Here is a 27,801-nt window from a genome sequence, read left to right as displayed (position 1 = left end):
CTTGCGTGCCTGTTCGACAGGCTATCAGAAACCAGTACCCGGAAACTTCGAAACACCGAAACCGATTTACGTCTCCCGTGTCTAAGAACAACATTTGACCAAAAATGCTTTTCTTTTAAAGAGGCAAAACTATAGAATGGCCTGGACGCATAATCAAAATTAACAAACAGTTTCAAACAATTTAAGTTCTGTCTCGAAGACTCCAGAACATAAAGTAACCCTTTTTATTCCTGGCGTTCGTTCCAGTACTTTTAACGGCTTTTACTTTGTTATACTATTTTGTATATTTGTATTGTTAAGTTTTGGGGTGTATCTTTTTTCTTTGTACGGGGCAGCTTGGAAAGCAATTTCTGTATATGTAGTTGATAGCTTTACCATGTGTAAATAATTAGAAATGAAATGAAAATGAAAAGTGTTCATGCAGATATTGCTCAGTTTGTTCTTATTGAAAATATATAATATCTTTTAAAATATTCTAGGTGAGCAAATCGTGACAGACGGATGCAGGACGATCGAGTTCAGAGGCAGAAAGATTTGTTGTGCTTGGAAACTCGAAGTTGTCATTAAAAACTGTGGCGATTTCCTCGTTTACCGGTTAGGCCCTACTGGATTCTGTCCGTCAGCATATTGCGTTAAAGGTAAACGTCTCATCTAATGCCAACTGGTTTGTTCTATAAATGACTGTTCTAAGGTTACACTCTTTTAGGTGTTACGTCAATGCTCAACATGTTATTGAAAATCAGCCTGAAGGCCAATCGTGTTAATACCTTATGTATCTATGAACAGAGAGTCACCGTTCCAATGCGATTAAGCATCAACCCAATTAACTAAATCTGTAATGCAAATGTTTACAATTGGTTATCACGCAAATTGCTGCTCTTCGTGCAAAAATCTGACATATTCTATCAATCTCATTGCGCCTGCGCTACCACTTTGTTCTCGTCAGCTGCGATGCAGATACTAGGCCGTCTTCATTTTTGTTCTGAACCCCTGCTTTACCAATAATGGATGCTCTGCGAGCCTTCTCCAAAAGATATCAAAGTAATTTCTCATGCCACGTGGTGCAAAATGCAAATATATTGATTAAAGATGAGACTAAAAACAGTACTATTCACCAATGAAAACGTTAACATAAAAGCTACTCCGTATTCCAGCTGATACCCTGGGTACTAGAGCCACATAAATTTAAGTGCAGAAAAAGAAAATAGGAGTAGAGAAGTGGAGGGGCGTCTATCTTTTTTCTCAGCTAGACACTCCTCCGCTTCTCCACGTAGTTTTCTATTTACGCGCGCTCGAAATTTTGTGGCTCGGGTACACAGGGTACCCACTGACTTGGTCGGATTCTGTCAACCCTTCTTTTCTACGCATTTAATGCCGTCATTCATTTAAAAACCGATACTGTGAACGTAACCCTAAACCACGAATCATGTATTAAAAGAATATAAACAGCATTTCTTGGCAGCAAAAATTGACAGCCCAGAACTCCAAATGTCTGCATTTGTTTTCCTGTTTTTCCGTATACAAAGGATATCAACTTTGTGTAAAAAGTCACGAAATGTGCATCCTTTTAGTAGCACTAAGCAAGGGGTTTAGATTGACTCCACACTCTTCGTGAAACATTTTTAAGATCTGACGAGCCGGAAAGGCGACCTTGAGTTACTGGAAATGTTTAAAGAATGTAAATTTGCTTTTTAAGTTATAAATGTAAATTTACGGAAGCTATTTAAATGATCTATTGCGTTGAATTCTTGCAGAGGATATATGAAAACATTAACTTCGAAACTTAAAGATATCATTTCACTGGCACATGTTAATACCTTTGTCATAAATGCCAATATATTTTTGGAACAACATCATAACAGATCATGTTTCTGTTGCAATCTCCCCTAAAACTACTTAGGAATATGTTTTTTCTTCGTATTCAGTTTAAAGACTTATTGCTCACCATAATTTTTTCTGTGATGGTTTTGGCACTAGTGAATGGACCATTCTGTGGTCAAGTTTGAATATTTTTGGAATGTGGTATTCTGGAATAGTTTAGGGGCTTGCAATGGCACACTCTATTAAAAACCTGCGTCTGCAAATGCAATTGGATTACAGATAGATTTGATCTTGCATGTTTGGAAATGATGGTTTACTTACCGAGAAAAAATGTTATCAAAATCTATGCAGCCATTTACGCTTTTAGGGTTAGATTGTGAGCCATATGACGTCAGTTAAAGTGCTATGATACATCATACGGTTGAAATATTTCTCCTTCATAAATATTCATTTTAAGGCCATTTTGGATACATTCAAAGTCCAATTATAACAGCTGTCAAGTACCGTAAATCCTCGAATTAGTCCCATTGGGGGCTTATTTATTTTTGATATTTTTGGATGGGGGCTTATTCGAGAGTTTATATAAGGGAGGGGGTTATAAACTATTGTAGACATTAAGAAAACATTATTAAAAGACCTCGTTTATTTTAGTAGGAATTTCTTAATGAGTATTTAATTAATTACTACCAAAAGTATGAATTTGTTGTGGTAATTAAAAAAAACGCCATAGGCAACCTTAGATGGCAAAGTTAATCAAATTGAGGGGTCCAATTCGAGAAATTACGGTAGCAGTGGGGCTTATTCGAGGGGGGGGGGGATTATCGACAATTTGTAGCTCTAGGGTTGGGGCTTATTCGAGGGGAAGGGGGCTTTCTCGAGGGGTGGGCGATTCGAGGATTTACTGTATTGGAAAATTTCGTTTCAATAATTGAAAGCTAGAATTCTAGCTTAGCTAAACTGATAGGAATCAAAAGCTTAAAGAACTTTCTTGTGGATGAATAGGATTATGTGATAAAGAAAATAGGGAGGGGGGCACTCGATTGCCTTTGGTCTTTGGATAGAGGCTGACAAAAAGATTTATGACCGATGAAGGAATAACGATTTCATCAAGTCATGTAACAGAAGTCTTTTTCGTGATTTTTCAACTCATTTGCCAAGCAACGTGTGTGTAAGGTCTACATTTCTTCTTTTTGCAATTTTATAGCATAGAAAAGTGCCAGAAAATCGCATTGAAAATCAATCCTTTACAGTGGGAATTCCCTAAAAGCAAATCGACGAAGCCTCTTGTCCTTAGTTGCCATTATTGCTGTGTTAATTCTAGTGGGCGATAACACATCGCCGCTGATGGCTCTACCTTGCTTTACCTTGCAATGAATTCATTTCAATCTGTTTTTTCTTCATTCATTCATACAGGAACCCTTCATCTTTATCATCATTTTTGACAGCCGGCATTTTAAGTCTGTCACTCTAATTAGAAGCTTAATTTATCAAGACGTTGGTTGAAGGTGCCTTGCTGCCGAAGCGACCTCCCGATTTCCGTTGCCAATGTCGTGTAAAAGAGATCAGCTTCGACCCTAGTTCTTCAAAACGAGCTTTATCATGATCGGAACCCTGGTAAACCAAATTTCATCCAATTTTTTACTTTTGGTTTGCGGCCAAGCTCCTGGTTTCCTTAAGCTCCTTTCGACAGGCCGGGTTGGGTCAGTCAAGTTTGTTCTGCTCCAGTCATTTTCACTGAAATTTGCGGCTGGAATAAATAAATCAGAAAGAAGCTAATTAGATAAACATGGATCCTTCTAAGCCCATCAATGCCATCATTGATAAATAGAGCAATTAACAGTTCGTTGAAAGACAATTTTCAGCCCTGCATCTTTGACGATCTTGCTTTAAGCAATTATTCTTATTTCTAATCGCATTGCCATCTATATGTAGAAATACCTTTGGCGTTTAAAGCAGTTTTGTAGTGATACAGGCCTTTTTTAGAGAATAGGATATAGCAGTAAAATTAGATAGGCAAACAAATAAAAGCAACCATTGAAGTTTAGAATAGTGTCAGATCAGAAACACAGAACCACATTAGAGCCAAATGGTCAATGAAAATTATAATTTTGCAGCGGTACCTTTGAAGGAAAAATATAAGGTGTTAAAGGAGTATTTAAGTTATGGCTCATATATGAAATACCGCATTGAGATGCAAAACGTCGGTTGAACAGTGGAAGAAACAAGAAGAACTCACCAATCTTATAGAATATTGCTATGTATAGATCGATTTGTTGACTGATTTATTGATTGGAGTGATTTACTGATTTGCTGATTTATTAATTAAAGTGATTAACTGATTGATGGCTATAATTGTTTGATTGATTGTATCCATCAAATTCTGCTGTAGTATTCCTAGCGAAAAAGTTTCTTTAAATAATATTCCATAAAAATTGCAGTTACTTTTATCAAAATATTTATAATCAAAGAGAGTTGCGCAAAATGATTTTGGCTAGATTATGTAATTCAAACAAAGCTCCCCTGGCCGAGGAAAATGTTACCTTGAAAATACTATTTCATTTCAGCCATTTTCTGGAAGTTGACAGGGAGTTAATGGGAATCTTCCTTAATTTTGAGCCAAAGATGGAACAGAAACCCATTAGTCCTTGGCCGTTTTTTATGCCTTGAAGTAGTTTGAATTTGTACGAAAAAGAGAATTTAGGGCCAAAGGTGATATCCTGAGAAATGTTCTTTGCAATGTCATTTAAACAAAGGAAAGAATGTTTTTAGATATAAGGATGTGAATCTTTTTTTGGATTTTTTAGATCAGGTTTTGGTGTTTTGATTTGCAGCTAAGATCTTTATTCAGGACTGATTCTTCGGGTCGTTATGTTCTCAAAAAAATAACCTTTACGACATAAAGCAATGGTTGACTTTCCCGGCGCATATCTAACTGATTATGTTAAATTGCTATTTGTTAAAGATAAATTTGAATTATGATATGTCCAAGTAATTAAACAACTGTGATATGGTGATATTATTTTATAGTTTACAAATTTGAAGTTGTAATAAGCTGAAACTATTGATAAACTTTTGTTGCGGTTACCTCTTGCCTTGCTTTGAGTTATTCGCGTTAAATTTACTCTAAAGGCAAATGCTTGAAATATGAATGATACAAGTGATTAAAGCATGTAATATTTGTTTTCTTGTTGTCTTTTTATTTGTCAATTTTTATATTACTTGAGGTCATAGAGATTTTCGTGTGAGTTACATGACGAACATGATAAAGATTGCTGGTTTGTCAATATTCGTGTTAGAATTTTAAACGTACGGTAATGCTTGTAGCTTAGAAATAATTACCAACGCTATCTCCTTTTCTTTTCAGACACAGATGAGCTTCTTTTGAAATCCAAAACGCTGAAAACAGATGTCTCAGCGTTGTCAAGGAATTCGATTTTGGATAACAATTTTCAAGACGTTGTTTTAGGTAACGGGACTTTTACGTTGTAATCCAGATCTATTAAAAGTAATGAATGGTGATGCATGCTATGAAGTTAGTTAGCAAATTTTGCAGTGTATCTCAAGCCCGTAGCCAGGCCTGTGATGTAGGGGTGGCAAATCCCCAGACCTGTTGCAGGCAGACGTTTCAGCAAGTCTTTTTTTAAGTTTTGCTTAGCAGCGAAAGTTTTTTTGAGTGCCAGACACCATCTTAAAAGGCCCCAATAACCATAATAATTGGGTGATATATGGATAATAAGAGATCGAAATAAACAATTCTCTTGCTCCAGGGGTGCCACCCCATGCCACCCCTTGGCTACGGGCCTGGTGTATCTGTATTTTATTTCCTGGTTAATCTGTTTTAAAGGCCACATCTTTTGAAGCCTCCATCCGAGATCAATTCTCCTCTATAACGGTTAAACATAAAAATACTACAGACAAAAGCTAGGCCTAAAATTAGGATTAATATGTTGAAGTTAGAAATAAAGATAGTGATAATTGGCGAATACTTAGGTGTCTAATGCCATCTATCAGACTACATCAGCCAATCATAAGCGTCTAAGTGGTATCACGCTCATTGGTTGGCCAATTAGTGATTGACACATGACGCGACTATATGTCGATTGCCTAGGACGTTATAACAATCATTATATGTTGCTCTTGATACAAATGTTTTTTTTTCAGATTTGAATATCGAAGAATCCCCTAATGTGACAAGGCAGCCTCGAATTCAAGCCCGAGGTGGTGCCCAGAATAGTGTTGTGTTTGGGTGTGCTTTCCAGTCCTCTGCCAGTCGCCCGGAAAAGGCCCAGTTCCGAGTTAACTGGTTCAGGCCGGTTACCTTCTTTGGTGGAAAGTTTGGCAGGATTTCCATATTTTCAGAAACAGTATCAAGGAGCCCTTCACTTTTCCAAGTAAAACTGGGAGAAGATTTGCCGCTTGGAGTGACGGTAAGCATAGTCCTCAGAATTTAGTTAGAATTTATGGTGTAAAAGTTTGTAGTGTTGCGGAGGCGCACTTCAGTATAATATTTTACTAAAAAAATGATAGAATACGTTGTGTCTCTGTTTCAATAAGGGAACAGGAAAAGGAGGCTGTAGAAAAGCAACATAATTGTGAAATAATGGTGAAATGATAAATTGGCTTCTATTAGCCTCAGTATTTTTTTAGAATTTAGCCCCTTATGTGATGTCGTAGAAGATCTTTCCTCTTGCCAACCTGTGGTACAGACTTGAATGAATATTAAATTGATTGAGACGAGCAAGAGAGGTTTTTTAATGAGTGCAGCAAACCTCTGTCCTGGGTCAAAGAGCATATGCACGGAACGAATTATTACGCATGCTCTATGACTCAAGGTCGGGGGTTTGCCTCGCTCATTTGAAGATTTTCGCTCTCTCGTCTCCCAACGAGAAATGTATATTTGGGTCAGCGTTGGATGAGTAGAAGACATCTCAAGATTTGTTTAACAAATAGATTTATGTTCTTTATCATCAGTGTGTTATTAAGTCAAACAATCGAATGATTTAGCACTGTTTGCAAATCATTTATTTCTAAACATTTATTTGAATATTTTCAGACTTTGGGAAATGCAGCTTGGTAATGAAACTTGTAACCAATACCACGACAAAAAAGACAAAGCAGTTCTTTTAGCTCGAATCCATCCGAAAATTCCTTGTTACATTTTAGTAGATGAAATCAGTATATACTGAAAATCCTATTTAATTAGACAGTCCAGTGAAAAAGGTTACAAATCCGTTAATTAGACACATGCATTAGATAAACGCTTCAACTATAGCTAGATTCAACTTCAGTATATAAAATTACAGGCGAATATTGCTGTATTCGAATTTTGCTATGATAATATGCAACATCTATTGTTTCAGCTATGATTTGAGAATAATATTTTTGCATATTAAGACATTAAGACGAAGGCGTCACCGGGTGTAGAAAATGTTAGCAGTTATGAATTGACGGAACTTTTAACAGAACGCTTCCTATATGCAAATTCAATTTTTGCATTGTCTCGCCAGATCTACTGCGATGTCCAACCATATTATGAAGGGGCAGCAGAAAAGGGTAATGCCACTCTAAGTGAAGGCTTCTATGTCGGAATAAAAGTAAGTCAATTTTCTTGATATGAAAATAAAAAAGATTAAACCATGAAAAACGCAAAAAAGTATCGTTAAAATATTGAAGAGTATGTACAGACCCACCAAGGGGGGATGAAGGGTGGGGAAACTACCACGGGACTCGACGCTATCAAGAGGCCCATAAAGAAGTCAGAGGAATAGTACTACGTCAGTTTTAACTGAGATTAAACATATTATGGAGGACAGAGAAAACATCTTTATACTAGTCTTGTAATATGTTGTATTATCTCCAGTAAACTAGATTCTCTTTTCATTTGCCAGACAAATGAGAGGGGTCTTCTGTTATAATTTTGAATAACTTATGAAATAGGGTTCATCGTGTCCGAGATACTCAAGCTCTTGTCGGGCTCTAGGCGGGGCCACCAGAAGTTGACTCGTTCAGCTCGTTGTGGCTCTGGGCATCAAAGAGTTTGTGTCGCACATTGCACTTCCTCTGTTGAATTTGCCGTGTCTTCTAATGCTGGCCATACCCATGCAAGAATAGGCCAATTACGGTATTATGAATACAACATTGTTTGAAATTTCAGGCAGTTCCAGATCGTTTAGTGATAGGTGAAGACGAGCAAATGCACAAAATTCAATTCACCAGCACCGTCCCAATCTTTTGCAAAGATGGCGGCAACGATTGCTATATCTCAATTCCCTTGTACCTGAGTGTTGACAGTAAGTTCTTTTTGAGTTTTCCTAATTCTTGATCTCAAGACGCCCATTCAGTTTTCAAAAAAGACAATGGTTTCCTTTTGATCTAGGTCCCGTTCACACTATACCATTTTACAATGAACTCGCTACAATCTTATACGGTACAATTTGTTTTTTAAGAAGGATGAAAACCCATGCAAGTCTTCCAAGAGTGATCCCCTCCCCTGAATCATTACTTTAAATTCATTTTGTATTTTCTACGCAAAGCCTCATTGCTTAAACTTGAGGGTCATATTTCGGCCATGGCTCTCACAAACGCCTTCTCTCACTCCACATCATTCCATTTCATTTAAGACCTAATACGTCCTTGGCGTTCGGAAGGGTCTCCTCTTTCTTGAAACATTTGATATGGATCTACTTCTATGTTTTAGACCCAGATCCAAAAAAGCTAGCAACCTTGAGATCCGATATCGCCTTGTCTGCCTGTGAAGTCAGAGTCAAAAGAAAGGCTTGCGACGTGAATGGCTGCGGTGATGGAACTCTCGATCTTACCGCGGTGACGGACTTCATTGAAGACGGTGACCGAGCGACGCGAATTGTTACCGCGCGGGTGAGAGCGTTAAAGGCAGTGGGATGGAAAGCCTACGATCCACCCGATATTCAGGTATTTATCCATTTGATTTTATTTATAAAATTTACCTGAACAAACAAATACATGACAACCCTGCGGCCATTACACTTAACATAGAAAAAATATTACAAAAAACTATAGAAAAAGAAGGTTGTATCCATCAAGCACATTTTTTTGTGAGAATTCTTCGCCGCATCAATTCTTTCTTGCTACGCTGTAGGCCGTTGCATCGGAAGAATTATGAGGACCAAGCTAATTCCTCACTTACATTCTTCCTTGCTAACTTAGTTAATTCCTCACTTAAGTTCTTCCTTGCTAACCTAGCTAATTCATCACTTAAATTCTTCCTTGCTAACCTAGCTAATTCATCACTTAAATTCTTCCTTGCTAACTTACGTTCCTTGCTAACCTGCGTCACACACCACAACTCCTTCTCCGTATGGTCTGTTTTATTGTAATATAATGTCTTAATGATTGATCTTTCATTTTAGGTTCATGTGAAAGATATCGAAACCAACCGGTGCAGTGTTATTCTATCCGGCATCGTTCTGAGATTGAATGGCAAGTATGTCTCCTCAATTTCTATCCTTTTAGCTTTCCATTTCGCTGACCTACTTGTGTCTACAACTGCTCGTCTTCTTGCGATTGAGTCATCCCCCGTCTTTATTGCCACAGATTATGCGTAATAACAATGACATTAAGTCACAGCTACGCATGCTCTTTGGCTGCATGGACGGGGGACGTGTCAAACAATAACAGACCAACAGTGGTAAATATTCCCGGAGAAACAAATGCGTTCGTGCATGTTCTAAATTTATTTTTGTTGCTCTCGTTAGAATCAGATTTATTGCTGTCCCCAACTAAAGCAATTATTACTTTATAATTTTTAATTTTCGACTATAAAGATCCGGTTTATCACTGTACAAATTTCTTAATTTCTTGATTTTACATAATTTCTTCAATTAAAACGCAGATGGGGACTGTTCAATCAAATGAAAGAAGACTTATCTCTATTGTAGAAAAGCTAGTTCTTTTCTGAGTCAAAGCTAACTATATGTTATTTTCATTTTACCTTCAATTTTCAGAAAGACGATCGTATCACAACGTGGGAGTTTCAAATTGTACAAAAGTTTGTCAAGGGTTTTCGAGGTAGGTTAATTTCTTCATTTCGAAGGCAGTGGAGCCCAACGACATCAAATTGTCTCATACCAAATAAGAACAGCCATATCAGAAATTGGGCCTAAGTCAAGTCATGCCAACCTGAAGTTCCTGGCAAGCCTAAACAAACGTTTTTAATCGGTTTATGCACTCTTCTGCATATTCGAAATCGATAAATTCCATATGGTGTACCATTCCGTATACTCAGGGCTATCTCTTCAGCTGGGCAAAGTTTGACAGTGTGGACAATATGTGTTCTGAAAAGTACCCACGGGTTAAACGTTTCTCATTAAAAATTAGCATTTTTATTATATTAGACTGGTTTGCATTCCTAAAAAAGAAAAACTATACTGAAGGCATTTTGTCTAAAGGGATTCAGGTCAATTTTTGGACACTGTAATAGGTTTCGTGGTAGAGCTCATTTCCGCATCATAAAGGTGAGAGCAAAATTAACAAGGAAAAAAGTTAAAAGAAGTGCATTAAAAGAAAAGACTGTTGGCAGCACTGTTTATTAATCAGCATATTTCACTCAACATTCTCAGCAAACCTAAGATTGCAAAAGAAGCCCCGAATAAAAGGAACAGCTTAAATGAGGGGCCAGGCCTTGTCATACACTAAGGCAAATTTTACAGAAAGGAAATATCAGTTACACACAATCAGCAATATGTTTGCTTTGGATTTCAAATGTTTTCGCAGTTAAAGGGATATGCACATTTTGGCCTTAAATATGTGTGGCTTTATTTGCAAAAGTGGAAAGAATGCTTGCAAAATTTCTTTATTGGCGTTGTAATTGTGAATACCAAACGAAATCATTGCTGAGAAAGAAAGAGATTCACATTTCACTGTTTCGGTAGAGTCCCTTTTATTGGCCTTTCAGTCGTTTAGTAATTTCACTAGCATTGCAAGACAGAGTAATTGTTAAGGTCAAAAAACACGATATCACTTTCTATTCAGACGACACCCATCCAGTTTCGCAAGTTATAACACATAGTATTTGAAGCATAAAGAGAATACCAGAGGCTCATCACGTGATGTTTGTCTGAGATAGAGTCTTCCTGTCATTTCAATGAATGAAGGAAAAATAAACTTTTTTACTGTTATAAAATGTCTAGGCTATTTATGAATATCAAACTGGATACAATGTTGGTTGAAAAGCCTAAAGCTTATAACATAGCACCCTTTGACGAACTTAAGCTATGACGAACCTTTTTATTGCTAGTCACCATTGTTTCAAGGGATGAGGGAGATATTATAGAATAGTGCATCGTTGATAATTCTCTATGAGAATTGCTATAATAAATTACCCTTATACTCATTGTCACACACTTACGTTAAGCTTTATATCTCAGGTGCATACTCGATTTTGGCCTTGTCCGAATCTACCGCAAGGAAGCTGTGCTTGTGGCTTTGTTGTGAAGGAGAACTTTGACGTCATCAGCGTGGACATGTGTGATGGCGAGCCAGGGAAGACTGCCGTTCAGATATCGATACTCAGTGGAGCTTTCTTGAGTCGAGGAGTGCAAATTGCCAAGGCCAATCAAGGGAAACGATTCTCGGTGAGTAGTCTTGTATTGCCTTCGATCCTATACATGGGTTACTCTGAACTTAAAATGGTAATTGCTTGGGACAACTGTCTACAGTAACTGGTATGGTAATTTCTTAACTAATTTTTATCCACGGTACACCTTTACATGACAAAATCACGAGGCACACAACTAACAGAAAATGTTAATAAAGAAAATTATGTGGCCTATGTTCACAATATAGAGTCGTTCTCGTCGAAGTGTCTTGAATAGGAATAAAATGAACATAAAGAAAAAGTATTCTATGATAAGATAATATTTCTATTCATTCGATGTGGAAGCAGTGCCTGCTTTTAAGACTAGTTAGGTGTAGTTGGAGAATTCCATGGCACACCAAGAAGTATCCCAATGCTTTAGACAAGGGTGATGCGGAAAGTAAGGAGGAAGAAGTTGTTCTGTCAACAAAAGACACCCTTTTGCTGGTTTTAACGTCAATGTTACATTGAAGGCAATTTACAAGTTTTTCCACCATGAACATGGTTTATGTAGGGGCAATTTTTTTGCATTTGTGCAAGAAACAACAGATGTATTTTACAAGCATCTTTTGACCACTACTTTTTTTCGGGGTATAGCATGTGAGATAGGGTGTGTTCATATAATCTTTCATGTGATAAGTTGTGCTTGCTCGCATTCTAACCCGAGCATACAGTTAAGGTGATCAGTTATGGCAAGTGTAAGCCTGTCAGATATGTTAATCGAAAGTTTCAAAGTTTCAATATACTGCCTTTCTTGCTTTTCTTGGTAAGATCTGCCAGAGAGCTAATGCTGCCCGAATAGGTTCCCTGAGATAGTTCGACTACCTACGTGTATCACAGGTCTAGTTCAGGCGGCCTCGAATAAGCGCCCACCCCTCGAATAAGCGCCAACCCCTCGAATTAGCGCCTATCATTCAACCTTCAGAAATGGGCGCTTATTCGAATTTTCAACGAAAACATAATTGGAAAGCAATTCAAAAAGAACGATTAATGAACAACACAATTTGCACCCAAATCTACTTTTTAAATAAGCGCCCATCTTGGAGCTTCAAAAATTAACTAAGCGCCCGGGCGCTTATTCGAGGCATTACGGTAGTCCTAGGTTTTTCGTATTCGGACTTCGAAATTTCTTTGAAGCGCACGGGCAGGGTAGATAGTGAGATTGAATTGCATTATGGGTAACATTGATAACGCGTTTGATTTGCTGTATATATCTTAGTTGTTTAAAACTTCAAACTGTTCACCTTTTTGTGCTCATTCCTTCCAGGTGTACTTTCCCTCTGGTGCCTTTGTTCGTGCTGATGTCTTCGAATGGGGAATGAACATATTCCTTCAGTCACCGAGCGTTGATACTGGCAATGTGGAAGGCCTGTGTACAGGCAAAAATCCACAATTTTACAAAGGAACAGTGAAGAATGCAAGGTATATGGATTGATTTTGAGGAAGGGGAGGGAGGGAGGCGAGGGGGCGAGGGGGTGAGGGGGTGAAGGAGGGGAGAAAAGGAACGGTGAAGAACGCAAGGTATGTGGACTGATTTTGAGGAAGGGGAGGGAGGGAGGCGAGGAAGGGAAGGGTAGGGATGGAAGGGAGGGAAAGTGTGTAAGGGAGAGGAGGGATGGAAGGGAGGGGAGGTAGGTAAGGGAGGGGAGGGAAGGTAAGTAAGGGAGGTAAAAAAGGGAGAGGTTTTAAACGAAAGTCTTTTACTAGTTATTCCCCTCAAAAATCATGATCATAAAAGTTAAAAAGTTTTGATGTCTTAGAAATAACTTTTCAGATTATTTGGTTTTGGACCAGCAAGCCAGAGAAGCATCAACAAGTTTCTTTTGATTTGCAAAACCATTAAAATGTGCTACAAATGGGTGAGGTATGGGACACAAGGAAATGGTCTTTCCGCACCAATTGGGATTGGTGGTAAAATCGATGAACTAGGCCAAAGCAACAAAAATCCAAAAATTGGCAAACCGAGCTCTTTCACTTACAAATTCTTAGTGACTTTAGGTTTGCCTAATTGTGCACTTTGAGAGGTATTTCGTGGTGTCCTTTTTGACTATGTAGACAAAATTAAAAATCTTAGAAACAGATTTTTTTCTTCTCATTGAATGCCAATCACTTGACCAACTGAAGTACCAAACAGTTTGCAACGCAGCATCTTTTGATTATCCCACATTTCCTGGGGCACATTCAACTAAGCAAATGCTTTACGATCATACCCTTGGTTTTTAGAGCCTGTGAAAGCCTATGAACTTATAATGAATGGGGAAATAAGATGGACGACAAGCTGAAGTCATAAATATATTTCCAATTCCTTATTTTTTACAGTTTCATTTTTATGTTCGGATAATTCTTTTAAGACCATGGAACTCCTTTGGAAATGTTATCAAACATTTTGCTCATTTCTGTTCGGTATGGCCCTCATTTATGTCGCGGAAAAGAAATGTCTTTTTATGCCCTGTCCCCATGGACGCCTTTTCATAATCTTCATTTTTCATCAAATTTAGGTAAGGCCCCGCCTAAGAAGTTCCTTTTATATTGGGTCTTTCTTTTGTTCTTATTTTTGTGTCTACAAGTTTCTTTAAAATGTTTTTCATTCGCGAGGCCTTACTATACTTGTGACTTTGCTGATACTGCCACGAATACATTACCAATGTCTCAATTTTCAAAATAATTTTCTAATGGTTCTATTTTCAAAACTCTTCGCGTCATAGCAGCCCCGATTCTGCACTCTACTCAAATCGAATTTTGGCTATTCAACCGATTTCTAATATGAAATTTATCTAAATTCGACAGACTGGGAGACCTAAACAACTTGTTCACTATGCCTGCCGTACAAGGTATCCCAAGGAAGCAGAATTTCATGTGCGCATGCTCGATAAATGATGTCGTCAAGGCATTTAGAGTGTGCAACAACACCCAATCGGATGCTTGCAAAAATGCCTACTCCTGCCTGAGAAACGACCGAATCAGCGTACCTGTGCTCAGCTTTGAGATGGACATAACCGATATCGTTCTCTCCAATATGCTGCTTGGTTTTCAGAGTCGGTTGTACATTTTCCCTTGGGATGATATCAACCTACTTCGGACTGAAGGAGAGGAGACATTGCTGATTGCTCCACAGCCAAAAGCCAACGTTGGAACAAAAGAGGAGTGCTTCACAAAGCTAAGCACTATTCTGTTTGCAGTTCTTTGCCGGGAGTCACTCAAACTCGATTTAAACAAAATACAATCATTTTGCAATGATGCTCTCAAGGTATTTTTCCATTTCTTGCTGCCATTTTCCATAAGATTTAGGGGGGGGGGCTATGCTCTGCAATAAACAAATTAAACAAATAAACAAACTAAAATAAACAAATTTTACTTTTTTCAAACGGAAGATTTGTTTTGTGACATGTTACAAAATTCTCTGAATTACTTGCGTCAATGAGATTTAATGGCTTTTTTAAGCTATTTCCGCATGCTGGAATTTCTAAAACCCCAAAAACGGATAACAGAATTTTTGGGGGAAAATGTCACGTGTGCTGTGACGTAGAAAATTAATAGCTTTGTTTTTTCTCCTAACTTCAGCTTACTCCAGAAGAGCCGGCGGTGACTTTGTTTGGCCTGCTAGAGAGCAATTGCGAAGAGAGAGTTATTAAGAATGCATCCACTTGGGTCACAATTTCAGGGGGTCAGATTGTCCCATCTTTGACAATTCAGCGACACCTATGTCCTAACTTGTGTAGCGGACATGGGACATGTAGCAATGGTGTTTGTTATTGCAACAGAGGTAAGTCTTACGGTATTTTCATTCTAATGGATTTTGTCGCGTAATTCGTCTTCAAACTTTATTTAAGGAAAATTCAATGCCATTTTTATGATTGTAACCTGGTTAACAGGGTCGCATTGGAAAAGTGGGGTCATGTGGGGTTCAATAAACTCCAGGACACAGGGTAGCGTGGTGCTGCCACAAGGCCACTTCAGACCAAGAAAATTCGCTTATCTTACTCGCAATGAAACTTGCACAAATCCATTTCAGGAGACAATTCTGATTTTCAGTTTTCACTAATTGTGCTCTTTCCGATGCAAGTATTAGGTATTCAAGAGATCGGCCCTGAGAGTTCACTGTACAATTTTAAGACAAATCCGTGCTTAGAGCCCAAATTTTGGTGGGAAAGTTAACTGATAATTGCATTGAGCGTGAAACTCTGGGTAGCAGCTTAGAAACAGCGTTTTCTATAAAGCAAATAGCGTGTAAAGAACTGCCTATAGGGCATCGAGCACTATACGATAATCTGGTGAAACAGAAACTTCGAATTCTGTTCATAAATATTTGAGAAATTTCTAGATTAGATTAAAAAGTTTTTGGCCTTGCAATAACATTAATACATTTTTAGATCTGAATATCAATCCTCTCGTTCCTTTAGGGTACACGTCGTCAGATTGCTCAATCCCTGTTGCCCAGGCCCCGAAAGTTTACGCGGTGCTGCCCAGTAGTGACTGCGATTTAGTTTACAACGATTGTAGCAAGGCTGTCATCACTGGCAACGGCTTCATGGAGTCTCATCAGCTCACTTGTAGTGTTATCCCAATGTTTGTGAGTGTTACTCTTTAATAGCAGTATGACGTCATCTCAATTACTTGTCTGTTTTCAGGGGGGGAGGGTTGAAGTAGTGTGTACGGAGATTCGCTGTTGTGTAGGTGTGATCTTTGATTGAAGAGTTTTTTGTTACGCAGCCTCTTCAAAACTATACAGGGCTTCATAACTACATATCCCTGTACACCGATATTGTTGAGTCTCCCCTCCAACAGTAGAAGTATCTTTATTGGGCTACTTTGTTGTTTAATCATGAAATTTTTGAAAGTTTTTAAATACGATAACATAAAATGCAAAATTCAATATTTAACCCATTAACAAGGCTTTTCTATTTCGACAAAAAAGTTTATTGCTTTTCTATGACGGGGGTTATACCAAGCCAGCCTTTGTCAACAATTCTCGTAATAATTATATCATGTCTCGCCTCATAGTTGGTAAAACGTGTTTGGCAAGTCCAGCAAAAAAGAACATCAAATGCAGCCATGTTTGACTCGTATCGATCAGTCTCCTGCGCCATACCGAGGCCAGCCATGCCGAAAAACATAAACAAAGACGATGTGGTTGCGTATGGCTATCAAATCAGTGTGACAAACGACCAGCGCAAACTGAGTGATTTCTTATCAGTTATCGTTTACAATGGAACATGCCTGACTTGTGGGAGAGACCAGCAGAGGAAATGCGATGTCAAGGTAGTATTATTTAAAGACACTTATGGCATTATTATTATTACCACAATTATCAACCCTGAAGTGCTCTCCTTCTAAAGATTATTTGCACTCATATGATTTTATTTAAATGTTATAACTTTTGTAAAATTAGTAGACTTGTCACCAGGCTAGCCGATAGTAACTACTTGTAAAGTGAGGTTACTGTTGTAAGTAGAAGAATATAAAATAAAAAATGTTTTCATTATAGTTATCATCATCAAAATCATTGTCATCAATCATAATCAGACATAAGTGAGTCTGCATTATCAATCATTGGATCAGTTACCTCAATCAAGCAGTCATTCCTGTCAATCAGCCAGCCAATCAATCAATCATCCTTATCAATCTATGATCAGTCTATCATCATCATGACCATCATCAACCGATCACTCCGCTCAATTAACTAATCAATCCGCTCATTTAACCAGTCACTCCAATCAATTTACCAATCATTTCAATCAATGAACCGATCAATCAATCACTCCAACAAGCAACCATCTTCAGCACGTAAATTGAACATTTCCTAGACTAACTCCACTCTGCTAATCTTTGCGTTTTCTTCAAACACCAATACAGGTTTTACTGTCACGATTTTGCATTTTAGGATGGATTTTGTCTTATCAAAGGTCTATGCAGAAATGACGGGGAGATGAATCCAGACGACCCGTGCAAGGTTTGCAGACCTCATGTTAACAAATACGGCTGGAGTGCCAATAGAGGTTTGTTATGAACTTGCAATGTTGTGTCAACTTCAGCATCTCAGCTTTCTTTACCATTGCTTAGACTTAGAACCCGTTTTCACTAGACCCGAAGAAATCTGGATATAGTTTGTCCTGATAGGCCTTGCGTTTACACTTGCTGTTTTCTGTCTACTCCAGGGTTGCCAGGCGCATGCGTAAGTTTTAAGCCAAACCGTTGTCAGAAAAAAGCCAAAATAAGCCAAATTTGTTCTGCTCCGAAAAAGCCAATAAAAAGCCAAAAAAGCCAATTAAATATCTAAGAAGCCAAATTCATTTAATTTGGTGGATTGCCTCGAGGGCCGTATCGTGTCAATTCAATCGAAAAAAATTTAGCCAGGGCGCAGACTGATCTGGTTACAAGTTGCACAAAATCTGTTTGGTTGTAGTGGAATTTGTAATTTTGAACTTGAATAATCAAATGCAAGTAAACTCATTTCTACGTGACCAGTTCAGTTTGCGTACAGTTCTACAAGAAATGGCTAAGCCAGAGAAAAGATAGCGAAAACACAGTGAAAACATGAAAATTCTTCAATGACAAGATTTTATAGATATTCAACAAACAAAGATTTGTGATTGCTGATGAGTGGATCTTTCAAGTGTTTTCAATAGGATTAAATAAGAGCCGTAGCAGTTTATCAAGTCAATAAAAGTAGAGTCCTTCATCTTCACAATCAGGATCCTTGTTAGCCTGAGATGCAGTGCTAGTGCCTGGCGTGCTCGTGTACATCTGCTCTGTGTTGAACAAGTCAAGCATCTTTTTGGTGACTTTGAGGTCTTTTATCAGCATTTCCCATCAAAGTGTAATTTTGTACGAATGCGAACGAGGGAAGCCAGCATTTCTAGTCCCATCTGATTTCTCAGCTTCGTTTTTACTGCTGTAACCTGGGAAAACATTCTCTCCACGACTGCATTGCTAACAGGGTTGGTCAAGCAAGCCAATGCATAGTTTGCTAATTCTTGGAATGGATTTTGACCAAGACTATTTTGGAAATGATAGATTCCTGACCAGAATTTGACTGTATCATCTGCCAGTGCACCATTGAAAACTGGCTCCTCTTCCCAATTTCTATGAACAATCTTCCTATATTGCTCTTCAATCTGATCTGATTTAGCAGCTCTTAGATGTGCAAGAGGAAGCTGGCCAAATGGAACTCTGGCATTTGCTTTCAAAACTCTTTTTGGGTGCAGATCACTGAGACCTTTAAACAAGTCTTTCGAAGCAGGTAAACGCTTTTCAACTTGCTCCGTCGCTTCAACGAGAAAGCTGAGGCAGCGCGACTTCATTTCGATTATGTTAGCCTGCGCAAGAGTCTTATCCTGGTGAGCAGCAACATACTTCTTCACTCCTTCTTCGAACTTTCCTCCAAAATCAACTGCCTGAAGAGGAAGAGGATGGCCGAACTCATCAAAAGCTCTCCCTCGTAAGCTTTTGCTATGTGCTGTTAGCTCTTGGTGCATTTCTTCCGGATCAGCATCTGTAGCCTGAAAGAATGCATTTACTCTTTCAAACTCTGTCACTAATGGGGACACAAAATGAAAGTAGAGGTGTATGATCGGATTGTTCAGCATTTCAAGAATACTGCGTGCTTTGTACCGAGCACCTTGTGTGCATGTTGGCAGAGCAGACATATAGTAGGCTTTTAATTCTTCCCAATTCACGAGGCAATTGAATATCACCTTCCCCCTCACTAACCACCTCGTCTTGCTGTATCTTTCGAAAGAAGAAGCAATACCTTTTTGCTCACCACTTGGATTCCTTACAGAAAATAGCGTTTTGAAAGCCTCTCGGCGTAGTGTGCTCTTTGAAAACCATTTTGGAATCTCTGCAAGGAGAAATCCAAGGCTAGAAGGTAGCTTGTCAAAGGAATGTTGCACACAAAGAGCAAGTGAGTGGCAGATGCATTTAACTTGAAGACAGTTAGGAGCAACGGCAACAATCCTAGACCAAACTGAATTGTGCTCTCCAACCATGACAGATGTCCCATCACTTCCATAACCAACACAGTCTTCCAGTTTCAGACCAATTCCCTCAATGCAGTTCTTTATGGCAACAAAAATATCTTCTCCACGAGCTTCAACGACTTGGATCAGGTCGACAAATGCCGTTTCTATCTTCATCTCTTTCTCACTGTAGTACCTAATGACAGCACACATCAACTTCTTCGTTGAAACATCTGTCGATTCATCCACGAGAATAGAACATTTCTTCCCCTTTACGTCCTCCTGTAGGTCATCTTTCATAGAAGGGGCAATCACTTTAGTTACCAATTTTGAACACTTACTTCTGTGCAGCTTGATCTTTTCTAGCTTGCTTCCCTTTCCATTCCTTGCAATAACCTCTCCAAGGTGGTCAATTGTCAAGATTGCAGAATGACAAGAAATGGTGGTAGCCAGCTCAATCTCAATACGCTTCATCGTCTTATTCTCTTGGTACATGCACAACTTGTAGTGTCCTTGTTGTAGATGCATCCTTTACTCTTCGCACGTGCTTCTCGCTTTTCTCGTGATTTGCAAGGTTCGATGCTCTTGGCTGTTTTGAGGTTCGGCACAGCTTACAGAGTGCATTCTCGGTTCCATCGGACATCTTTGAAACCCAAGAAAACTTCGCCTCCCAACTCTTACTATATTTTCTTCCAGTGTCGTAGTGACCTTTCCACTTAGTTGCCATTTCTTTTTTTTCTCGGCTGCTCAAATTTCTGAGCGCTATAACGCTACAAGAACGCGTTTTCGTCGATACTTACTCAGAATGATATCTTCAGATTGAAAGAACTATTTTTAGTTTGACGAAGCCATTGTATTGTTTTAAAAATATTATTGTTACAAAGAAAGTTGATTGAACGATGCTTTTGAAATGATGTCTTGTTGCTATAAAAAACATTTCGGTGGAGGGGTGCAGGTTTCCTACCTCTTGAAAGCCGTTTCCCCAAGTTATGGAAATAGGAAAATTGAGAATATAAATAGTTTTCTTGGACATAAAAAAAGCCAAAATTAAGCCGAAAAGCCAAAATATTTTTCCAAATCCAAACAGCATTTAAAAAAGCCAAAATTGACATATTTGGCTTAAAAAAAGCCAAGTTGGCAACCCTGGTCTACTCGCAATGGTTTTATCCATTTATTACGTAGGATCTTGACAACAGTTTTTTTGGGTGCAGAAAGTGAACTTATAAAGCTCTAGTACGAATTCTTGTTGCGTAAACGGTTTATTCTGAACAACTTAATCCACTTTCAACTCAAGGTGGATTCTAATTGACTGAAAGAGATGAGGCATGGCCTGGTTGTTTTGGCTGTTGTTGCACAATCGTTTGCGCATACCCCAGGATTAAAGGCCTGGAAATCAAAGTTAAAAGTAGATAAAAATTTTTCGAACGAATGTAAAAGGATCGTATATAGGGCCAAATTCGATCAGGTAAATGTCACAAACAAGGTCTTGTTTTATTGCATCAATATTGCTCTCAATATTTGTATTATATAATATTTAAAAGTTGTAAAAGCGATGTTTTACATTTGTTTGTCACCTTCTTTGTCTTTCGCTATTTTGCAAGAAAGAAGATCAGTCTCAATTTGACAGTAATTTGACAGTAATGTTGTTTTCAAAAATATTTAGAAATGAAATTAAAAAACATTTAAAAAAGACAAACTTTGGGACAAGGGCAAGATCTTTCTACCAACAATGTAAACTTATGGAATTGTAATAATTGAGTTTTTAATATTTCTTTTCAGGCAGGGGTGCCATAAGGCAGCGGGAAGAAATCAGCCTTTTGGTAGGAGACGTGCTTGTCAAGCAGCTTGATGGCGGCATCGGCAAAATGAATTTTACAAGTGTATCACCCATGCCAGACAATGCCTTGCTTGAAGATGGCATACTTACATATATACCTACAACTCCTGAAAACGCAGCTCTTGTGCTGCTAGGAGAAAACTCGTGCGGTTACAAAGTCTTCAAAGAATTGCATATTCGCGTTTCACCTTGCCTTTGTAAAAACGGAGGAATTTGTCAACGATACACGAACTTTACTCTTGGAACAGGCAAGCTAATTTTGATATAGTTTCCTCGATACAGTTCAAAGCATCTTTCGCTTGTCAAATAGCCAGGACTTTAAAAATCTTCCTTAAAAACGTTTTCAGTGGCCTTAGAATCATCAGCCTTGCGACCGCCATTTTCTTCTAACCTCGTTCCCCGTAATGTATATTTTGTCGTTAATTTTTCCAAGACTCTGGTACAACGAACATATTACGTACTGTGGCAAGGTTTTTAAAGGAGGTTCCTAGTGATTTTTTCTCTACAATGACTAGACGATTATTGATTCCAAATCTTATATTGGCAAATATGTTAAATTCTCCCATACTCTACTGACCAATCAGAAATCAATGATTTCAGAACCAACAAGCCTGGCAGCTAGATTTAGGCCTATTTTGCACTTTATCACTCTTATACGAAAAATTGTATAACATTTTGCACAGTAGACTTTCTTGTTGTGGATACTCTGTAAAAGTTGCTTGAAAAAAACTACCGTTGTACTTAGGCCCATTTGCATTTGTTGTGGATTCAGTTTTAATGCTATTCGTTTTAATTAATCTTGCTCGCTTTCACTTGCAGAGCATTACTATTGCCTTTGTCCTGATGGCTATGATGGCTCACTTTGCGAGAAGACAGTCGCCAATTGCTCCAAAACCTGCAAGTTTGGCAACTGTGTTCCACAAAATGGCCGCAATGAATGCAAGTGCAACCCTGGGTACGGGGGTAAGAATTGTGGCGAGTTCGAAGCATGCGAAAAATTTGGCTGTGTGCATGGCACCTGCATTGATACAAATGGAAAGCCTGGTTGTGTGTGCGAGGAGGGTTTTACTGGCAAGAAATGTGATGTTGTGATCAACCCTTGTGTTCCTTCTCCTTGTAAATCAGGCTTGTGTCTCGCCATATCCGATACAGATTTCAAATGCCAGTGCCCACCAAATAAGAAAGGGAAACTTTGCCAACAGGTGTTAAGTTGTATTTCCAATCCGTGTCATGGTAATGGGAGGTGCACAGAAACAGAGGCATCCTTTAACTGCATTTGCAATGAAGGTTTTGAAGGCCCTGACTGTAAACAAAGAAAGAATTATTGTCAAAATAATAAGTGCGTGAATGGAAGCTGTGAGAATCTGATACAGGGGTACAAGTGTGTATGCCAGCCTGGATTTACCGGGAAATTTTGTGAAATAGAAATAAATCATTGCGATTCAAATCCTTGTGTTAATGGAAAATGCCATAATGAAGTGACTGGGTACCTTTGCAAATGCGACGCTCGTTACACCGGGCAAAACTGCGAATCGTATGCTGATGCTTGCAAGTCGAACCCATGCAAAAATGGGCTGTGTAGAAGCGACGAGGGCATTTATCGTTGTGTCTGTGATCCGGGATTCACAGGCAGGACTTGTGAGAGCAGGGTGAATTATTGTGGATCAAACCCTTGCGCAAATGGAGTTTGTGAGAACCTCTTAAATGGCTTTTCCTGCAAATGCTACCGTGACTATCAAGGTGAGCAATGTCAAACAGTTAAAAACAACTGCGCCTCGAACCCATGCAGTAATGGAGCATGTGTTAATAAGAACGGGAGCCATGAGTGTGAATGTGATAGAGGCTGGACAGGGAAACAATGCACTAAAGTGATCGATTACTGCAAATCTAACCCCTGTATCAATGGAATATGCGAGGGCCGTTTGAACGGATACACGTGTAAGTGTTTCCAAGGCTACGCCGGAATCCATTGTCAATCGACTGTAGACAATTGTGCCTCGAGTCCGTGTAAGAACGGGCATTGTCAAAATAGAAATGGGACATTCTTGTGCAAATGTAAAAGTGGTTGGACAGGGAAACAATGTGACCAAATTATTGACCATTGCAAGTCAAGCCCTTGTGCTAATGGCGTTTGTTCCAGCTTCTTGAATGGATATTCTTGTAAGTGTTTTCAAGATTTTGAAGGAAAAAATTGTCAAAACATCAAAGATAACTGCGCTTCGAGCCCATGTGCTAACGGAGCCTGCACTAGCAAAAATGCTAGCTATGATTGTGCATGTGATAGAGGCTGGACAGGGAAACAATGCAACAAGATGATTGACTATTGTTTATCGAGCCCTTGTGCAAATGGAATATGCACCAGGTTCTTGAATGGGTATTCTTGTAAGTGTTTCAAAGATTACGAGGGAAAAAATTGTCAAAACGTCATGGATAACTGCGCTTCGAGCCCATGTGCTAACGGAGCCTGCACTAGCAAAAATGCTAGCTACGATTGTGCATGTGATAAAGGCTGGACAGGGAAACAATGCAATAAGATGATTGACTATTGTTTATCGAGCCCTTGTTCAAATGGAATATGCACCAGGTTCTTGAATGGGTATTCTTGTAAGTGTTTTAAAGATTACGAGGGAAAAAATTGTCAAAACGTCATAGATAACTGTATATCAAATCCATGTGAAAATGGAATGTGCAAAAATAAAAATGGTAGCTATGATTGCACATGTGATAGAGGCTGGACAGGGAAACAGTGTAATAAGATAATTGAATATTGTGAATCAAGCCCTTGTGTCAACGGGATTTGCTCAAGTATTTTGAATGGCTATGTTTGTAAATGTTATCAAGGTTTTGAAGGAAAAAATTGTCAGAACGTTAAAGATAATTGTGTATCGAGCCCTTGCAACAATGGAGTTTGTGTTACCAAAAATGGTAGCTATGTCTGCACATGTGATAAAGGCTGGACAGGGAAACAATGCAACAAATTAGTTGATTACTGCAAGTCCAGTCCTTGTGTAAATGGACTTTGTTCAAGTTCCTTGAAAGGGTATTCTTGCAAATGTTTTCAAGATTTTGAAGGAAAGGACTGCAAGGAAATTAAGGATCACTGTGTCTCAAATCCTTGCCTTAATGGATTGTGCCAATCTAAAAATGGTAGCCATGATTGCATCTGTGATAGAGGCTGGAAAGGGAAAGCGTGTGATGTGAAAATCCACCCATGTGATTCGAAGCCTTGCAGGCATGGTGTATGTGAAAGAAACGGAGATTCTTACTTTTGTTTGTGTGAAGGAGGATATATAGGAGTTAATTGTACGATACGAGACTATTGTCATGGAAATCCTTGTGTCCATGGAAGTTGTGTAAACAGTAAAGATCGATACTCGTGTCTATGTTTCGAAGGGTATGCTGGGAAAAACTGTGACGTCGAAAAGGATTATTGCGAGGCAAATCCGTGCAAACATGGTTCCTGTAGGAAAGAATTCAGAGGATATAGATGCGACTGTTTCAGGGGGTACAAAGGACGAAATTGTGACGAGAAAAAAGACAACTGTGAGTCGCATCACTGTCTCGGAGGCGAATGTCGTTCGCTGGTCGATGGGTATGTCTGCGATTGTTTTAAAGGCTATCGGGGAAGATTCTGCGAACAGGTTAGTGATTACTGCATTGAAAAGCCTTGTGTACACGGAGAATGCATACCAACGGCTAGCTGGTATCGATGCGATTGCGACCAAGGCTATGAGGGAATCCACTGTAACAAGACAAACACATATTGTGATATCAGTCCGTGCTTGAACGGAAAATGCAAAACCGTCCCCGGTTCATTCGAATGTGAGTGTCCGAGTAACTACGAGGGTCTTTTGTGTCAGACGTTGAAAGATCTCTGTGTCAGCAATCCCTGTGTGCATGGTAGCTGCGTGATGGATAGAGAAGGGTACAATTGTGAATGTATTCAAGGGTTTAGGGGAACGAACTGCGAAGAGAAGATAGACTTCTGTGAAGGCGAGCCGTGTGGTAATGGGAGCTGTGAAAGTAAACAGTCTGATTTCGAGTGCACGTGCAAAGCTGGGTTTACAGGGAAACGATGCGATAGAAAGTTTGATTACTGTCACAATGTGCCTTGTGAAAATGGAGTTTGTGAAAACCTGATCGGGGATTACAAATGCAACTGCTATACAGGATACAAAGGCAAGAAATGTGATCAGCGAATCGACTATTGCAAAGGGATTCAATGTATGAACGGAGATTGCCGTAGTTTGAATTCATCGTATACATGTGAATGCCTGACAGGTTACACTGGGAGTTTATGCGAGTCTAAGATAGATTACTGCAGAAATCGGCCTTGTCTTCATGGAGAATGCATTCAGAGAAATGCAGGGTTCTATTGCACGTGTTTCTTTGGCTATAAAGGCGAACTGTGTGATGAGAAGATCAATTACTGTGAGAGCAGACCGTGCTTTAACGGTGAATGTGTAAGCAGGCAGAGGGGCTACGAATGTAAATGTGATGTTGGATTTAAAGGAAAGAACTGCGATCGAGCGGTTGATTATTGCGAGAAAAATCCTTGCCAGAATGGAACCTGCAAAAGCGTTAAAGGTGATTTCGTTTGCGAATGCCCTGATGGTTTTACTGGGAAAGCGTGTGAGTTTCAAACTGATTATTGCAAAGACAGGCCATGTAAACATGGCAATTGCATTAATTTCTTTAATGGTTTTAAATGCCATTGCGACGAAGGCTACAGTGGTGACCTGTGTGAGTCCAAAATTAATTTCTGTAAGTCAAGCCCATGTGTAAATGGACGTTGTGTTGAAGAGCTAAAGGGCTTCAAGTGCATCTGCCCGGATGAATATGAAAGTGATCTCTGCGATGTCCCGAGAAATTTCTGCAGGTCAAATCCTTGTGTAAGAGGAGATTGTAGTTCGTATTTTGGAGGATATAACTGTTCTTGTTACGAGGGCTTTGAGGGGAAATCGTGTGACAGGAGAATTGACTATTGCCTTAACAACTCGTGCATCAATGGACGATGTATCTCACAACATACGAGGTATTTCTGCCAGTGCTCAGCCGGATTCGAAGGGACCAATTGTGAAACGAAGGTGGATTACTGCGTGATTAACCCCTGCGAGAATGGCACATGTGTCAACCATTTAGGGTACTACACTTGCAAATGCAACCCAGGCTTCAAGGGTAAACATTGCGAGCGGAAGATAGACTATTGCGAGAGTAGCCCATGCAAGCAAGGAGACTGCGAAAGTCTACAGGTCAACTACAAATGCCACTGCTACGAGGGTTTCTCTGGAAGGCAGTGTGAAAAACTGACCAATCATTGTTTGACCGTCACATGTTTGAATGGGGGCACATGCGAGACAGTTGGGGAAGGGTTTAACTGTACATGCGCACAAGGTTTCCAAGGACTTCTTTGTGAGGAGAGGAAAAATTTTTGTGCTAGCAATCCATGTCAGAATGGCATCTGCATTAGCAAAAACACTGGGTTTGAATGCATGTGCAAAGAGTCTTACAGAGGTCGACTGTGTGATCATAAAATACAACCCTGTGAATCTAACCCATGCCAGACGGGCAGATGCATAAACAATGGATCGGACTTCCACTGCGAGTGCCCAAACACGCATAGGGGTAAAGCATGTGAAACTAAAAGAGACCCATGTGAAACACTGCCTTGTGGTGGGCGTGGCATTTGTTTGAGATTCGGTGACTCTTACCGGTGTTTATGTTATCGTTCTTACTACGGCGAAAACTGTCTAAAGAGACGATTCCCATGTGACAAGATCACGTGTCGCAATGGAGGAAAATGCATGAATGTAGGAAGGACCTTTAAGTGCGATTGTAAGAGAGGCTATATCGGCAGTCTTTGCGAAATCAAAGTCGATGCTTGCAGAAAGAATCCATGCACACATGGAGAATGCTTTAGCAATCAAGGCGAATTTTCATGCACATGTTCCGCGGGATACACGGGAAGACGATGTGAAACGCGCATCGACCATTGCAGTATCAACAATCCTTGTAAAAACGGGAAATGTGAGAACCAACTTACTGGAGCGACCTGCGTGTGCCAGCCGGGATATGGAGGAGTGACATGTGACACAATCAGGGATGGTTGCCAGATAGAAAACCCTTGTGTCCAGGGAAGATGCGTGTATGAGGACAAAAAGGTCATGTGTAAGTGCTATAAAGGATTTATCGGCGAAAACTGCGATGTCAAGAACCCCTGTGATCCAAATCCTTGTATTGACTCAAACTGCACAGTAATAGAAGCGGCATCAACCTCTTTCTCGTGTTCATGTCCAAAGGGCGTCACAGGGCGACTTTGCGAAACGAGGATTGATCATTGCAAGAGCTCACCCTGTGTCAATGGAAGGTGCGTTCCTGAAAATTATAAAATTTCATGTCAATGCAATTTAGGATGGAGTGGAAGGCTTTGTACTGAAGACATCAACGAGTGTCTCTCGACTCCCTGTTTTGACAAGGTTGCATGTACCAACAGTATTGGCTCATTTAGGTGCGGGCCTTGTCCAGATGGATACATTGGCAATGGAATTCAGTGCAGAGGTTTGCTTCATTAT

General features: G+C 39.4%; 2 protein-coding genes across 2 annotated transcripts in view; one reads left to right on the top strand and one right to left on the bottom strand.

Annotated features, from left to right (window-relative positions):
* LOC135687402 (uncharacterized) overlaps positions 1-27,801 on the top strand; it is a 47,383-nt gene that overhangs the window by 9,227 nt on the left and 10,355 nt on the right. The window contains exons 3-19 of the mRNA XM_065203947.2: positions 480-638; positions 5,186-5,287; positions 5,983-6,248; positions 7,329-7,415; positions 7,976-8,111; positions 8,519-8,751; positions 9,210-9,283; positions 9,804-9,867; positions 11,226-11,432; positions 12,702-12,856; positions 14,222-14,681; positions 14,996-15,197; positions 15,835-16,004; positions 16,436-16,693; positions 17,316-17,430; positions 21,172-21,477; positions 22,049-27,787. Of these exons, the coding sequence (XP_065060019.2) occupies positions 480-638; positions 5,186-5,287; positions 5,983-6,248; positions 7,329-7,415; positions 7,976-8,111; positions 8,519-8,751; positions 9,210-9,283; positions 9,804-9,867; positions 11,226-11,432; positions 12,702-12,856; positions 14,222-14,681; positions 14,996-15,197; positions 15,835-16,004; positions 16,436-16,693; positions 17,316-17,430; positions 21,172-21,477; positions 22,049-27,787 (8,733 nt within the window). The remainder of the gene's footprint in view (positions 1-479; positions 639-5,185; positions 5,288-5,982; positions 6,249-7,328; positions 7,416-7,975; positions 8,112-8,518; positions 8,752-9,209; positions 9,284-9,803; positions 9,868-11,225; positions 11,433-12,701; positions 12,857-14,221; positions 14,682-14,995; positions 15,198-15,834; positions 16,005-16,435; positions 16,694-17,315; positions 17,431-21,171; positions 21,478-22,048; positions 27,788-27,801) is intronic.
* Positions 16,892-21,132, bottom strand: LOC148957886 (zinc finger protein 862-like). Its single transcript, XM_089114299.1, has one exon. The coding sequence runs from the start codon at positions 19,918-19,920 to the stop codon at positions 18,232-18,234; it is 1,689 nt and encodes a 562-aa protein (XP_088970425.1). The 5' UTR covers positions 19,921-21,132; the 3' UTR covers positions 16,892-18,231.

Source organism: Rhopilema esculentum, chromosome 20 (genome assembly GCF_057945365.1).
Source record: "Rhopilema esculentum isolate cy_ngs chromosome 20, ASM5794536v1, whole genome shotgun sequence".
In the NCBI taxonomy this organism is placed as follows: Eukaryota; Metazoa; Cnidaria; class Scyphozoa; order Rhizostomeae; family Rhizostomatidae; genus Rhopilema; species Rhopilema esculentum.
This window is presented reverse-complemented; position numbering and strand designations above follow the sequence as displayed.